This window comes from Ruditapes philippinarum, unplaced genomic scaffold, assembly GCF_026571515.1.
Source record: "Ruditapes philippinarum isolate M1 unplaced genomic scaffold, ASM2657151v2 ctg1326_1_1_1_1, whole genome shotgun sequence".
Lineage (NCBI taxonomy): Eukaryota > Metazoa > Mollusca > Bivalvia > Venerida > Veneridae > Ruditapes > Ruditapes philippinarum.
In genome coordinates this window covers 56,716-72,364 of record NW_026865722.1, presented here as the reverse complement: position 1 = coordinate 72,364, position 15,649 = coordinate 56,716, and the positions used below count along the sequence as shown (strand labels likewise).

Here is a 15,649-nt window from a genome sequence, read left to right as displayed (position 1 = left end):
CATATTAACAAACCATTATTTTATTTACACATTATAAAACTCAGGTTTGCTTTTTCTAAAGTAAAAAAAAAACTCGCGTTTGTGACACAATGTTTGTCAAATGAATGTTATTGTACTATGAATTGTTACATTTTATTTGCAAATTTAAGTTCAACGCATAAAAAATTGTATGGCATGATTTCATGCTTTTTTCTTTCTTTTTTGGGGTAAATTAGAGAAAATTCATTAAAACTTTCAAATATAATTAAAAAAATGGATTGTAAAATTCTAAATAATACGTGTTCGTTTCAAAAAAACATAATGTCATCGTTTTTGTACATTTTATTTGATTGTAAACTATGAATTGTTACATTTTATTTGCAAATTTTAGTTCAACGCATACAAAAATTGTATGGCATGATTTCATGCTTTTTTCTTTCTTTTTTGGAGTAAATTAGAGAAAATTCATTAAAACTTTCAAATGTAATTTAAAAAATGGATTGTAAAATTCTAAATAATACGTGTTCGTTTAAAAAAAACATAATGTCATCGTTTTTGAACATTTTATTTGATTTTTGAAAGACTTGTTCATTAGGGATTTCGTTGTGTTGTAATGCATTCTTTATGGATTCCTCCATTTGCATGAATTTAATTAAAACTTAAGGTAAAATTTAAAAAAAATGAAAAAATAAAGAATAAAAACCTAAAACTTTAATGTATTCTATATTGCAAGGATGCGTCCATGAAAAGGGTGTTTTGTGGTGGAACATTGATTTCACAGAGTTTCGTTGTCACGGCTGCTCATTGCATTAAGCAGTTCAGCAAGGTCTTTGGTGTTGATTTTGGGGCAAAAAATGTTGAACTTTTACTTGGTAAATATAATCAATCTTAAAATTATGTAATTAACATTTAAAGAATAAAAATAAAATCTGAGTTTTGTGCAATGTTCAGTACTTAGAAATAAAAAATATAATTGGACACCAGGTACATTTTTATAAGTTCTGGCCATTGTTTTCTCGTTTAGGGCATACGCATTTATTAACTTGGAGACAATAGATAATTTAACATGGAATGACACAAACGTGTCACATTGAAGGCTTCATGATAACCACTGTAGGAACACATCTGCAGGTGTTTCCAAATACAACATTTCACAAGTTTTATGTTTAAATGTTGCATTCTACATAAAACTTTGCTATGGGACATGGACGGTAACTTCAACTGTCCAGTACTGTCTATGAACTGTCCGTTTTTATTAGCGTTTTGTGCGTTCTTTAGGGATACTGTAATTTCTCTGTTTTATTATTAAGTGATGTACATTTCACTGTGGAAATTATGGACTTGTTTAGTAATTATTATGTATTTGAGAGCAACCTTGTTATATGATAACCATCTTGTATTTTTATCTAATCATTCGGCAATGCATAGTTTACAGCAATCATATAGAATAAAGCAATCATCTGAGGCAATAATACGATACAAAATTTTAAAAATCATAATGGATTTGTTTCAGGTTTATGCACTTAAACCCATTTCAAACCTTTATTTTCCAAGAACCATTATCGTCTGTAAACGTCAATAATTTTGAGGGTTTTAATTTTAGTTAAGAAAAAAAAACAAATAAACTATTTCAATATTTTAATAAGATTATGTCAATTTCTTATATTAATTTATTCAGGTACCACCGATTGTCTAGGAACTCAGAATGATGGGAAAAGAAGAAGAGTACATAGTTTTACTGTTCATCCAGATTACGAAGAAGGAGGAACTTTTGATAATGATATAGCATTGATAGAATTGGACAGTTTGGTTGAATACACCGATAACATACGTCCTATTTGTGTTGAACCGGCGGAATACAATGACAGGGTGTTTCTAGAAAACAGTGGCTCCTTTGGACGCGTGATTGGGAAAGTCGCTGGCTGCGGTGCAACAAAACCTCATGGCAAAGGAATGCCCGACAGACTGAGGGTAGTATTTAAAGATATAAATACTAAGATTCAAAGATAGTAAATGTTTTTTGTCCTTTTTGTCGAACACTGGTTAGTGATTCTTTACTAGATTTTATTAAGGTATTTAAATGTTTTATATAGGCAAATAAAAGAGGGGTTTACCATCAGTTGTAAGACAGAGACATTTAAAGATAAGATACACTTTAAAGGATCTTTAAGGGATCATATGACCGATTGTAAAAGTACAGTCTTTGTAAATGTGATAAACTAACGTGAGACAGTCAGGTTGAAGTGCGTATATGTATAGAATTTGCAACAACTCTATATGTCAATGACAACAATGCATAACAATGTACCGCATATGTCAAAAACAATTGCAAAATAAACGAATTACCAATCAATTGCTAAACAATTTAAAATCGGATTACATCGATCACGTACCGAAACACAGTGCAAATTACAAATGCGTTTATACCTAAAAAATGTTCCTGTCATAAAAAAACGAACCTGAAACTATAACTATCATATAAACAGAATTTTAATTTGTTTGTTCCTATGTCAAAATGTAATTTTAAAAACATCAACGATTACAAAGCAATATGTTAAATGATTATTGAAAATAACTTATATTTTGATATTTTCATTTGATATTCAAAAGGAGATTTATTTAGTTTAAGTCCTCTTTTTCAATTCTTTTAGTTTAAGGCATTTTATAACAGAGAAACATGTCTTGAATCAATTGGCAACGAACACAATAGACTCACTTACACAATGCCTGGGCTCGGGTTGCGTTCACTAAAAGTCCCCCTTCTTTGTTGATCTTGTTTTTCATATTTTTAGTTTAATGCATTTTATATCATTAACCTGTTTCATATTATAGGATGTATATATTCCGTATGTGGATAGAGAAACATGTCGTGAATCAATGGGCAACGAACGTGATAAACTCACTGACACAATGTTTTGTGCTGGGAGTAATGTAAGTATCATATATTTGCAAGGATTGTTTTCATTACATCGAACATACTCTAAGGTTGAGTGTTTCTGTTTTGCTTTGAAATATAATGAGAATTGTAAGACAATAGATGAAACAGGATAAAGTGTGCTGTTTTTAATCTGATAGCCTAGTTATGTTTAACATCAATTATATTCATTTCTCAAATCACTCATTAACATTTTTGATAAAAAGAAAACACGCACGCACAGAAATGATATTATCTGGTATATGAAAAATATTTGCCCATATTTCTATTTCCTTGCAAAAGGTATACAAATAAGCACAATGGCATTAATGTATTTCAATGTTTAACCAAAGTTTAGCTGTCATGCCAAACATTCATTACTTTATTATAATATATCATCTTCTTTAAAGAGACACAGGCAAAACTTTTATTTGTTCTAACTGATTTTTCAATCAGATATTCTTTTTAAGATATACTATGCTCAAATTTGACATCAGAAAATATTGATAATTACTGCATAGTCTCTTTGTAAATATGAACTAAACATGTTTTTACTTCACACCAAGTTGATATGTCACGTTTTAAACTCTACACACTATAGGTCGCCACAATATGAATATATAGTGTCGTTAAAAGAACTGGCAGTGTTTTTAAGAAAAGACCAACTTTACTTGTCCTATAATAGAGAATGTGACTTCCAATGTATAGTTTTATCTTTTTTATACAAATTCAACATATTCAGTAAGAATTTCATAGGTTTTAATGAATTTCTTCGATCAAAATAGTTTACTTAAAGATTAGCATAGTATATCTTTAAATGTCCCCGAAATGAACACAGTAAGCAGTTTAAGGTGTAAAGATTTCTCCTTTTGAAGTTGCCTAACGTGTGTCAGGTAAGGAGATGTAAGACTTAATGCTAAATATCGCAGTGAACCATTGGAACGAAAAGATTATTATCAAGACAAAGACCTACATTTGTTTTTCACTAAAACTATAATCCAAGTTTGTTCTTGTAACCCCCGAGGCTTGTTCTTGTAATGCAATTTTCTTTAACATAATTTTGTGATTCTGTTTGCTTTTAAATTTAAAAAGCAAACAATACATTACATTTCAAAACACAAATATGCTGGACATTATAAAACAAATTTCATTGTTAGCGAGATTTGAGTAAATAAAAATATATACTAGTAATATTTTTTGTCATTCACTTGCCTGTGGCTTTTAAATATTCATATTTGCCAGTTTTTTTTATTTTTTCTTCCCAATCAAAGATTGCTAGAACTGGAGACACTTGCCAAGGGGACAGTGGAGGTGGCTTAATCATGGCAACGAGCACAAGATGGGTTCTCACTGGCGTCGTTTCTTGGGGCAGGGGATGTGATGTGAATAAACACTACGGTGTTTACACAAACGTTGGCATGTTCTATGACTGGATAGAGAGCGTTACAAAATTTAACGAAGAGGAGGTGCCAGACTTTATCAATCATAATTGATCTTAAATAGTGATTATTTGTTGATTTGTCATGCCACAATTAGTATAAAGCTCATTTACTCAAACGTTTATACCTGTTTTACTTGAAATGAAGTTGATAGACAACGATAAATATAAAGTTTTAATCTTAATCTCGATCAATGTTGATGATACGTATTTCACTTATTAAATCTAGTCATTGTTGTTTATTTGTAACATTTATATATAAAGCTTGCCTAAAACTTGCCAGACACGTTGTTTAGTTCTGAAAAAAGAAAAAAAAAAACTCACTATTTCAGAATACTTTAATAACAGAGACATTTAATGATAAGATACACTTTTAAGGAGCTTCTTTAGGCCAAAAGCCGTGAACCGTAATATTTGAAATTCTTACATAGGTCACGTGAAGCACTTAAATTGGAACACTCTGCAAAGGATAATTACGAAATTTGCTATTAATCAAATTGGAAATTATTATTCTGGGCTATTCCGTGCGCGCTATGGGCGTAAGGTGTTGCATCACTTTTCATTTTTTGGGTCATAAGATATAATTATATGTTATTTCTTTATTTGTTGAAGAAAATGTATGGAAGAGGCTGGCATGTATTTTATCAAATTGATTATTTAGAGCAATATTTAATGATAGAGTTAGATAAGGATAGGCAATAAAAGATTAATTGCAAAATATTAAAATCTATCAAGCTGATATTGCTTTATTTGTAAATTAAAAGAGAAAGACAAATAACGATTTACATATACATGCATCTACTCGTAAAAAACTACCATATATGCTATTTTGAAAACCTTGATAATTATTTCTATTTTACACTCCAGCATATTATAATAACAGAGACATTTAATGAAAAGAAATTGGGGTCACTATCCTAGTTTTTAAAATGACATTGACTTCGATTTGCTTTTTAATTTTAGACAATTTCAATAGTAATTAACTTATACATAGGTCCAACAAACCTTATTTCAAATACATGTAATTTTTTTCAAGATTTTATCCTAGTCGAACGTTCGATTTCATTTTATTCCGTCAAAGCTTAACTCAAAATTCTTATAAACATATCGCATAAGTGTAGGTAAAGAAGAAAGATTAAAATAAACAAACTACTCATTACCAATTCTGTAATTTGCACAAGTTTTAGAAAGGAAGTTTGCTATATGAAAATTGGAAAATATATGGCGTTTGAACCTAAGTTGTTCATAATCTGGCATTGAAATAAGCAAATAAGGGCAAAAAAATCAACAATCAGGTCGAGGATTCCTTAAGTTTTCCCTTGACATCTTTTTGTTACCATATTATAAGATCATGCAACGTGTATCATACAACGTTAAAGTACGCATTTAAAGGCAGTATGCAAGACATAATTTATAGGACCTTTTCCTGCAAAGCAAATTAAAATTCTTTTTGTTTCAATTTGAGTTTACTTATTGATAATAAAATTTAAAATTTATTGATTTTAAGCCATACATTACGTAAATACCTTTGAATCTGATGATATTACTTTAATATCTCTAACTGTTTTTGTTTCTGCTTAAAACTTCTGACAACCATTATTAAATCTAATCACTGTTATATTCATTTTTCAATTCAACTGAATATTTGAAAATGCCAGAGAAAAATTGCAAGCAAATAAATTTGTCACTCGTCTATTTTCCTTTCCTTTTTGTTATTCTAATAATGGATACTTCAGTCACAGTCCTGTTTTTATTTTTGCAATGTTCAAATATAAATGTTGAACATCTACCGTTTTGCATTTAGAAAATGAACGAAGAAAAAACTGTGTTAAAACATTTCAGTGAGTTCTTAATATTATATTATGCTTTTATATTATATGCAAATTTGTATAAACATTTTGTCTTATCGGAGTAAGAGTGCTCTGTTGCTGACATGTTTCCTGTCAAGATGCCATAAAATAATATAGATTGATTAACATAGTAGGACTTTTTATTCTTAGCTTACTTATCAAATATGTAATGTATGTAAATGTGTAATAAAGTCAGTTATTAAAAACATTATTAAGTTTATCTAAAACCATTTGAGTATACGTCATTTGTGTTACATACAAAAATAGCGGAAAAGCGCCTTAAAGTAAGCGTTTTTTTGTAGGCGTGCCTATGAAAAATGACTCTTTATATCGTTTCTTGTTTGGATAATTCAATGCGTAATGTATCGACCTCGTTACCAAAGGCTCACATAAACGATTATATTCAGTTCGTTCTTAAATCTACACTCATTCAGTATCTTCTATATGTCTCGTGTTTTTAGCTAAAATAGTGAATCTAAAGCACTAAAGAACATCCGAGCAGGCAATATATTGCAGCCTCACTTTGATTAAATCTGTTCATAGAGTCCGTTTTTTCATAAACCGTGTTAAGAATTTTACTTTAGTGTTGTTATATTTTTCTAGTCCTTCGGGATAATTGATTTCAGCACGTAAATGATTGAAAATTCAATATGCTAAGGGGGCATAAGGGATCTTGCACGTTTTCATTATCCTCAACTACAGACTCAATCGAAGAGTTCAAAAAACTTCACACTTATTGGTTTGTTCCATGAACGGATTCAAAAGTGTCTCTATAAGCTTATAGCTTCCAACACAACCGAACCAAAATGAATTCTATATAAACCAATCAAACAGAGTCTGCAATTTTCATGTTTCATGTTTCATCTTCTTGTGTTTAATGCTTACGAGCAATCAACATTTCCAGGTTTTTAAACAAATCCAGTGACATTCTACTACTTTTAGCCTTACTGCTGTTTGATTATAAGACCGAATTAGTCAAATGTTCATTTGTTTTTTTTTTTTAACAAATAACTTCGATTTTAATTGAGAAAATAGATAATAAAAAAAGAAATTAATATCGAAAAGATACGAAAGCCTAATAGTGTCAAATAAAATAAAAAATAAGAAATGCAAAGGCGTTATAACGCGAATAAAGGCATTATTACGCGAATCAAAAGGCGTAATAACGCGAATAAAGGCGTTATAACGCGAATCAAAAGGCGTAATAACGCGAATAAAGGCGTAGCAACGCAAATAAAGGCGTTATAACGCGAATCAAAAGGCGTAATAACGCGAATAAAGGCGTTATAACGCGAATCAAAAGGCGTAATAACGCAAATAAAGACGTAATAACGCGAATCAAAAGGCGTAATAACGCGAATAAAGGCGTAATAACGCAAATAAAAAGGCTTAGTAAAGCAAATAAAGGCGTAGTAACGCGAACCAAAAGGCGTAATAACGCAAATTAAAACGCATTATAATGCCAATTTATACCATATTTATACTAATCAAATTGCCTAGTAACGCGAGAAAGGAAGACCAATATTGATCTGAATTTATTGCTCAAAATTTAAACTCCTATAGAATAATACAATATACATTTACAATAACTATCATTCCATTTGCACAGTAATAATGCAAACTATTTGTCATAAACTAATGAAGACTCTTTAATATTTGCCAATATAAGATGACTTGGTGACTTATAGGTCATAAAGTATTACCTCCTTCAAATAACAATCCTCCTATGAAGTTTAAATATTGTGGGCCAAATGGTACTTAAGTTATGCTCCGGAAACCAAATTGCTAACGGACAGACAGACGGACGGACGGACGTTCCAACATTTTGGGTTTAGGGGATATTTTCTTTGTTATTTTCTTTGTTTTTACAAGGGCTACTAGCCCATAAACCCTTTGATCACGGAATGAACCTATTGTTCTCTTTTGTTCTCTTTACTGTTATATAGCCCCTAAACCCTAAATGTTTGCTCGGACGGACGGACGCCAGGGGGTATAACATAATATGCCCAAAATTCTTTCGGGCATATAATAAAACGTACATCTAGATCAATTCATTTAAATCAACATTGTTCTTCCTTGCATACATTACTAGGCCACTGTTTGGAATTTATATGGTATTAAATTAGCTTTATAACGCCTTTTGTATTGCGTTATTACGTCTTTTGGTTCGTGTTATTACGCCTTTTGATTCGCGTTATAATGCCTTTATTCGCGTAATTACGCCTTTTGATTCGCGTAATTACGCCTATTGTTTTGCGTTATTACGCGAATAAAGGCGTTATTACGCCTTTCAATTCGCGTTATAACGCCTTTATTCGCGTTAGAACGCCTTTTGATTCGCGTAATTACGCCTATTATTTTGCGTTATTACGCGAATAAAGGCGTTATTACGCCTTTAAATTCGCGTTATAACGCCTTTATTCGCGTTTTTACGCCTTTCTATTCGCGTTATAACGCCTTAATTCGCGTTATAACGCTTTTGATTTGCGTAATTACGCCTAGTGTTTCGCGTTATTACGCGAATAAAGGTGTTATTACGCCTTTCAATTCGCGTTATAACGCCTTTATTCGCGTTATTACGCCTTTCAATTGGCGTTATAACGCCTTTTAATTCGCGTTATTACGCCTTTCAATTCGTGTTTTAACGCCTTTATTTGCGTTATAACGCGAAACAAAAGGTGTAATAACGCGAATCAAAAGGCGTAATAACGCGAATAAAGGCGTTATCACGCGAATCAAAAGGCGTAATAACGCGAACCAAAAGGCGTAATAACGCAAAACAAAAGGTGTTATAACGCTAATTTAATACCATATAAATTCCAAACAATGGCTTAGTCATGTAAGAAAGGAAGAACAATGTTGATCTAAATGAATTGATCAAGATGTACGTTTTATTTTCAATTCTGTAAGGATACGTCCTAAGACCACAGTTTGATTTTTTAAAATCTTTTATTAGGAAGTGCTTTCGTCGGATTAGAGGTTACTATCACCCAACTTTAGATACTTTTCTACAAGGACAAAGAAGACAATGTCCCCTATAATTGTGACTTAACAGAAACACTTTCACCCTTCTAAGCATACCTATCAATAATTAAGATATACTTCACCCTAATGTGATTTACTTATACCTTACGTTTTTTCAAAATCTTGTTACCTATAGCCTATTACCTATGGCGTAATTGGGAACGACATTCACATAATTAGAAGATACTACAGATTATTAAGTAATTATACAGGACATATCCGTAGATAATTGAACATATGACGCACATATAAGATAAGATATAAGAACAGAAAAGAAAAGATAAGAAAAGAAATTCATTTACTATAGTGACGTGTTTAAAATCAATGATGTGATACATGTGAATTCAGAGTAACTTTATTTAAGTCCAGTCCAATGGACCTATAAGTCACCAAGTCATCTTATATTGGCAAATATTAAAGAGTCTTCATTAGTTTATGACAAATAGTTTGCATTATTACTGTGCAAATGGAATGATAGTTATTGTAAATGTATATTGTATTATTCTGTACGAGTTTATATCTTGAGCAATAAATTCAGATCAATATTGGTCTTCCTTTCTCGAGTTACTAGGCAATTTGATTAGTATAAATATGGTATTAAATTGGCATTATAATGCGTTTTAATTTGCGTTATATTACGCCTTTTGGTTCGCGTTACTACGCCTTTATTTGCTTTACTAAGCCTTTTTATTTGCGTTATTACGCCTTTATTCGCGTTATTACGCCTTTGATTCGCGTTATTACGCCTTTATTTGCGTTATTACGCCTTTTGATTCGCGTTATAACGCGAATAAAGGCGTTACTACGCCTTTTGATTCGCGTGATAACGCCTTTATTCGCGTTGCTACGCCTTTTGATTCGCGTTATAACGCGAATAAAGGCATTACTACGCCTTTTGATTCGCGTTATAACGCCTTTATTCGCGTAATTACGCCTTTTGATTCGCGTAATAACGCGAATAAAGGCATTACTACGCCTTTTGATTCGCGTTATAACGCGAATAAAGGCGTTATTACGCCTTTTGATTCGCGTTATAACGCGAATAAAGGCGTTACTACGCCTTTTGATTCGCGTTATAACGCCTTTATTTGCGTTATTACGCCTTTTGATTCGCGTTATAACGCCTTTATTCGCGTTATTACGCCTTTTGATTCGCGTAATTACGCCTTTTCATTTTTATTTTTTTATTTTATTTGACACTATTAGGCTTTCGTAAAATGAAGATACAAAAAAAGAAGAATAAAACGTAAATTTATTGGTTTTGAAAACGCAATATTCAAAGTAAGAATATATTTTCTGATTAACATAAATATCATAATAACCATTCTTAAAACAGAAAGAAGTATTGCCAATTATAACATGCTCGCAGATGAGTTGTCCAGGGTTGGCATATTATGGCGAAAGGTAAAATGCTATCATTTTGGGCCAAGCCCTGGCTAGAGTTATCCAAATTAGTATAAATACGAAGATTGTGAAATGGTATATCACTGTAATCAACGCTTTAAAAGATGTTAACCAAAATACAGATATTAATTATTACGTTTTTTTAATTACATCAGGTACAATTACACGTACATTATCTTTATGTTATGTTATATGTTGTTATGACTAAGGGATATAAAAGATACAAATGTTTTTAAATTTCACATTTCTAAAATTTATTGCATTTTAATCACAATCGTAACGTATTACACATTTTTCATCAGATTTCTATCAAATAAATCCTTTTGTGATTGTTATTAGGATGGCGTTAGTACATGTCAGATTACAATGTTTCTTTTCAGAAATCAGGTATATATATATATATATATATATATATATATATATATATATATATATATATACAAACACATTCCTCCATTTACGGGGCATCGGTCGATTTGAGACCATACTTGTGGGGTGTATATTTAATGTGGGGCATACATAAGGCCTCGCAACTCTGGCATGTTTAAAACGATGTATGGGGGCGTAGGCTACCCTTCTAACATAGTGCCCGTAGGCCGGTTTTAGTAGTAAATGATATATGTCCCACAAATGTATATATTTTAATGGGGTTTTCAATTATTGGTCAATATGTTTTCACCTATGGTAAAATCAAATATATAGTTTATATATATAACTAAGTACCCTTAGTTCTGTTGTATGGAAATGTTCATTATAGGCCTATATAGTGGCGTATATAAAAACTGACTGCATGAAATAATGCCACTCAACTCGGTCTTATATATGGGCCCCGTAAGTGAAGATATGTGTGAATATATATATATATATATATATATATATATATATAAAGGGAGATAATTAAATTCAATACAGTTATACTTTCCCCTGCGTGGGATCACTTAAGATACAAGTGTGCAGATAAATTGATAGAAATGAGAGAATATTTTTCCATTGCCATGGTGGTATGTGTGTATATATTCTCTCATTTCTATATATATATATATATATATATATATATATATATATATATATATATTTGGAGAAAATAAACGTTCATACAGTGCTAAAGTATAAATACCCAAGTACTTTCGGCGTTTTATGCCTTCATCAGGGGTGTATTACATGTATAATGTGCACACAATCGAGCACAAAATCTCAATACGTGTGTACTGTATAGTATTAAAAATTGAACTGAATATATATATATATATATATATATGTTTGTGAAAAATATTTGCATCTACAAAATACCTTTCAAAAACACTGGATCCAAAGAAGGATACAAGATCGTGGGGAAAAAAACAATAAATTTGGAGAAAATAAACGTTCATACAGTGCTAAAGTATAAATACCCAAGTACTTTCGGCGTATTATGCCTTCATCAGGGGTGTATTACATGTATACAATCGAGCATAAAATCTCAATACGTGTGTACTGTATAGTATCAAAAAATGAACTGAAACACAGTCGCTAGAAATGTGATAAAATTACATCGATTATGAATAGACCGTTATTGAATGGTCATTGTGTAGTACTTTACAAAAGAGAATATAGCCTGCGGTCAATATGGCATAAACTCGGTTAAATATATCTATAAAACTGTGTTTAAAAGAAAAATATATATATATAAACTAAAAAATAAAACTTCACATATAAGGGCGTTTTGTGTTTTTATTACTATAAGTATGATGTAAGAAAATGCAAGTTACAAACAGTATGATGTTATATGAAGTGGAAATTTACGATAAGGTGAAAGTAAAAACGAAGCTCTCAGGCAATGGAAAAATAGCCCTCCCCGACACCGCCTGATGACTAAAGTTAGGTTTTAAAGTTTGTCAAGAATGGGCGAGAATACGTGTGTAAATTAGTCTCCTTTATTGATTCCTGATGGCTCTAGCGTATTCAGTCGGCGAATCCAGTATGTCGCGCGTGATTTCTGTGTTATATCTGACCACTTTGTGTTATGTTCAATACAACAGAGGGACACGTCTTTAAAACTGTGTCCCTCAAGGTGAAAATGTTCAGCAACTGGGGATCTGTTAAATTTTCGCGTTTTCCAGTCAGAGCGGTGTAAGTTCATTCGTTTATTTAATGGAAGTTTGGTTTCACCGACATATTGTTTGTTACACATTTTGCAAGAAATAAGATAAATAACGTTAGCCGTTTTACAATTCATTATGTCTTTGAGAGATGTTTTGGCCCCTATTTTTGAAGAGAATGTTTTTGTAAGGAGCATGACAGCACAGGTTTGGCATCTTGGTGTGCCACATGGTCCGGACTGACCTTCTTTATATGTCATTATTGGTCTCAGTTGGGCTCAAACAAGCATGTCCATGAGGCTTTTAGGTCTCCTATATGCAATGGTTGGTTTAGTTGGGAACATCTTGTTAAGTTTCTGTGAAGACTCAATAATTGGCCAATGTTTGTCAAGGATGGCTCTAGTGTTAGGTAAGTCTAGGTGATATGTGAGCACAAATGGAATTTTATTTTGTGTAGAACCACTAGATTGATGTTTGTACTCTACTAAGTCCTTCCTGTGCTTGCTGTCTGCATTTAAGATTGCGTTTGCAATGTCTTCTTCCTTGTATCCTCGCTTCCTAAGATGTTCAGACAGTTCTTTTGCTCTGATATAGAACGTGCTGGGATTTGAACAGATTCGATTGATTCTCAAAGCAAAACTGTATGGTATGTTCTTACAACAGTGTCGAGGGTGGCAGCTGCTTGGAAGAAGGTATTGATGTTTATCGGTAGGTTTTGAATACAAATCAGTAATTATATGATTGTCTTTAATATGAGATACTGTGTCGAGAAAAACATGTTGTTCGTTTGATACCTCAGTGGTGAACTTTATAGATTTGTGAAAAGTATTAGCTCTGTAAAGAAAATCTTGCAAAGCTTCTTCCCCGTGACACCATTGCATGTCAATGTCATCTATATAGCGTAACCAACTGAATGGTTTAAGAGGTATTGCAGCTAGCAGTTGTCCTTCTAATTTGCCCATAAACACGTTGGCGTAAGATGGTGCCATTTTAGTCCCCATAGCCGTGCCCTGTACCTGTAGGAAATGTTTGTCACAGAAAACAAAGTTGTTGCATTTCAGAATAAGTACGAGAAGTTCGATAAGTGTTTCTGTGGGAGGATTCTTTATTATACGAGAATCCCATGCTTCTTTGCACGCTGCAATGCCATCTTCGTGGGGATGTTAGTGTATAATGCAGTAACATCCATAGACACCAAAAGGGTTTGGTCAGGTAAATCTTTCTGAGATTCTAATTTTCTTAGATAATCAGTGGTGTCCTGCAAATGAGAAGGCAAAGCGCATACAAATGGCCGAAGATGGTGGTCAACAAATTCTGAGATACGTTCTGTTGGGTGACCGTTGGCAGATACAATGGGGCGGCCTGGGATTCCTTCTTTGTGTATTTTAGGAAGAAGGTAAAATCTACCAGCTTTAGGCTTAGGGACTATTAAGTAGTCTTTGTTTTTCTCAGAGATGTATCCTTGTTTCAACATGTCTTCAACAACAGAGGATACTTTGTCTGCAAATTCTAGTGTAGGATCATAATCTAATGGCTTGTAGAAGTTGGTGTCTTTGAGCTGACGTTCGGCTTCTGAAATATAGTGGTCTCTGTCCAAGATGACTACAGCTGAGCCCTTATCGGCAGGTTTAATAACAATGTCAGTTCTGTTTTTGAGGCTATTAAGAGCTTGTTTCTGTGGTCTTGAAAGATTATTGTAATATGACGATTTTGGTTGAAATAAATTGATATCGGTCTCAATGTTTTGAATAAACATTTCTAAAGGAACAGACTGGCGTGGTGGTTTCCAAGTACTTTTCAGTTGAAACATGGGATACAGGACATCTTCAAAGTCTTGTGTTTCTGTTAGTGAATTGTCGTTTTTGTTTAGGCTGCTGGAGGATTGAGAGGAAAATGTGTCAGCATCAGAGGGGTCAGGTGTGCAGCTATTGTCATAGAGCGGATCTGGCATCTGGAAATGAGATTTAAGTCTCAGCCTTCTACTGAACGCCTTGGTGTCTTCAACAAGTTTACCTCTATCATATGACTTCGGTCTAGGACAGAAATTAAGGCCTTTTTTCATATAACATCATACTGTTTGTAACTTGCATTTTCTTACATCATACTTATAGTAATAAAAACACAAAACGCCCTTATATGTGAAGTTTTATTTTTTAGTTTATATATTTTTTTTCTTTTAAACACAGTTTTATACGAGTAGATATATTTAACCGAGTTTATGCCATATTGACCGCAGGCTATATTCTCTTTTGTAAAGTACTACACAATGACCATTCAATAACGGTCTATTCATAATCGATGTAATTTTATCACCTTTCTAGCGACTGTGTTTCAGTTCAATTTTTGATACTATACAGTATTGAGATTTTGTGCTCGATTGTATACATGTAATACACCCCTGATGAAGGCATAATACGCCGAAAGTACTTGGGTATTTATACTTTAGCACTGTATGAACGTTTATTTTCTCCAAATTTATATATATATATATATATATATATATATACAAAAAATGAAAATAAGTGCCGGAAAAAAGTCACATATAAATAAAACAAAAAAAAACAGTCCATGAGTTAACTTATTTAATTATTTGCCAACCGGTTTCTCTTATGATCATACCGGTTGGCAAATAATTAAATAAGTTTACTCATTGACTGTGTTTTTTGTTTTATTTATATATATATATATATATATATATATATATATATATATATATATATATATATATATATATATATATATATATATATATATATATGTGTGTGTGTGTGTGTGTGTGTGTGTGTGTGTGTGTGTTTGTGTGTGTGTGTGTGTGTGTGAAATAGTTTCATATACATATCTTTTTCAACAAAGCCTTGTTATACCCCGCCGATGACCGTCCGTACATCCATCCGTCCGACATTTTTGTCTGGAGCATATCTGAAAAAGTATTTGAGGTATCACTTTTTAAATTTCATAGGTG

The 15,649-nt window shown here is 32.2% G+C and overlaps 1 protein-coding gene across 1 annotated transcript in view; it reads left to right on the top strand.

Moving 5' to 3' along the window:
- Positions 1–6,389, top strand: part of LOC132730094 (uncharacterized) — a 59,459-nt gene extending 53,070 nt beyond the window's left edge. The window contains exons 18-21 of the mRNA XM_060715948.1: positions 713–851; positions 1,658–1,950; positions 2,812–2,910; positions 4,165–6,389. Of these exons, the coding sequence (XP_060571931.1) occupies positions 713–851; positions 1,658–1,950; positions 2,812–2,910; positions 4,165–4,386 (753 nt within the window). The 3' untranslated portion in view covers positions 4,387–6,389. The remainder of the gene's footprint in view (positions 1–712; positions 852–1,657; positions 1,951–2,811; positions 2,911–4,164) is intronic.
- The last annotated feature ends 9,260 nt before the right edge of the window (positions 6,390–15,649 follow it).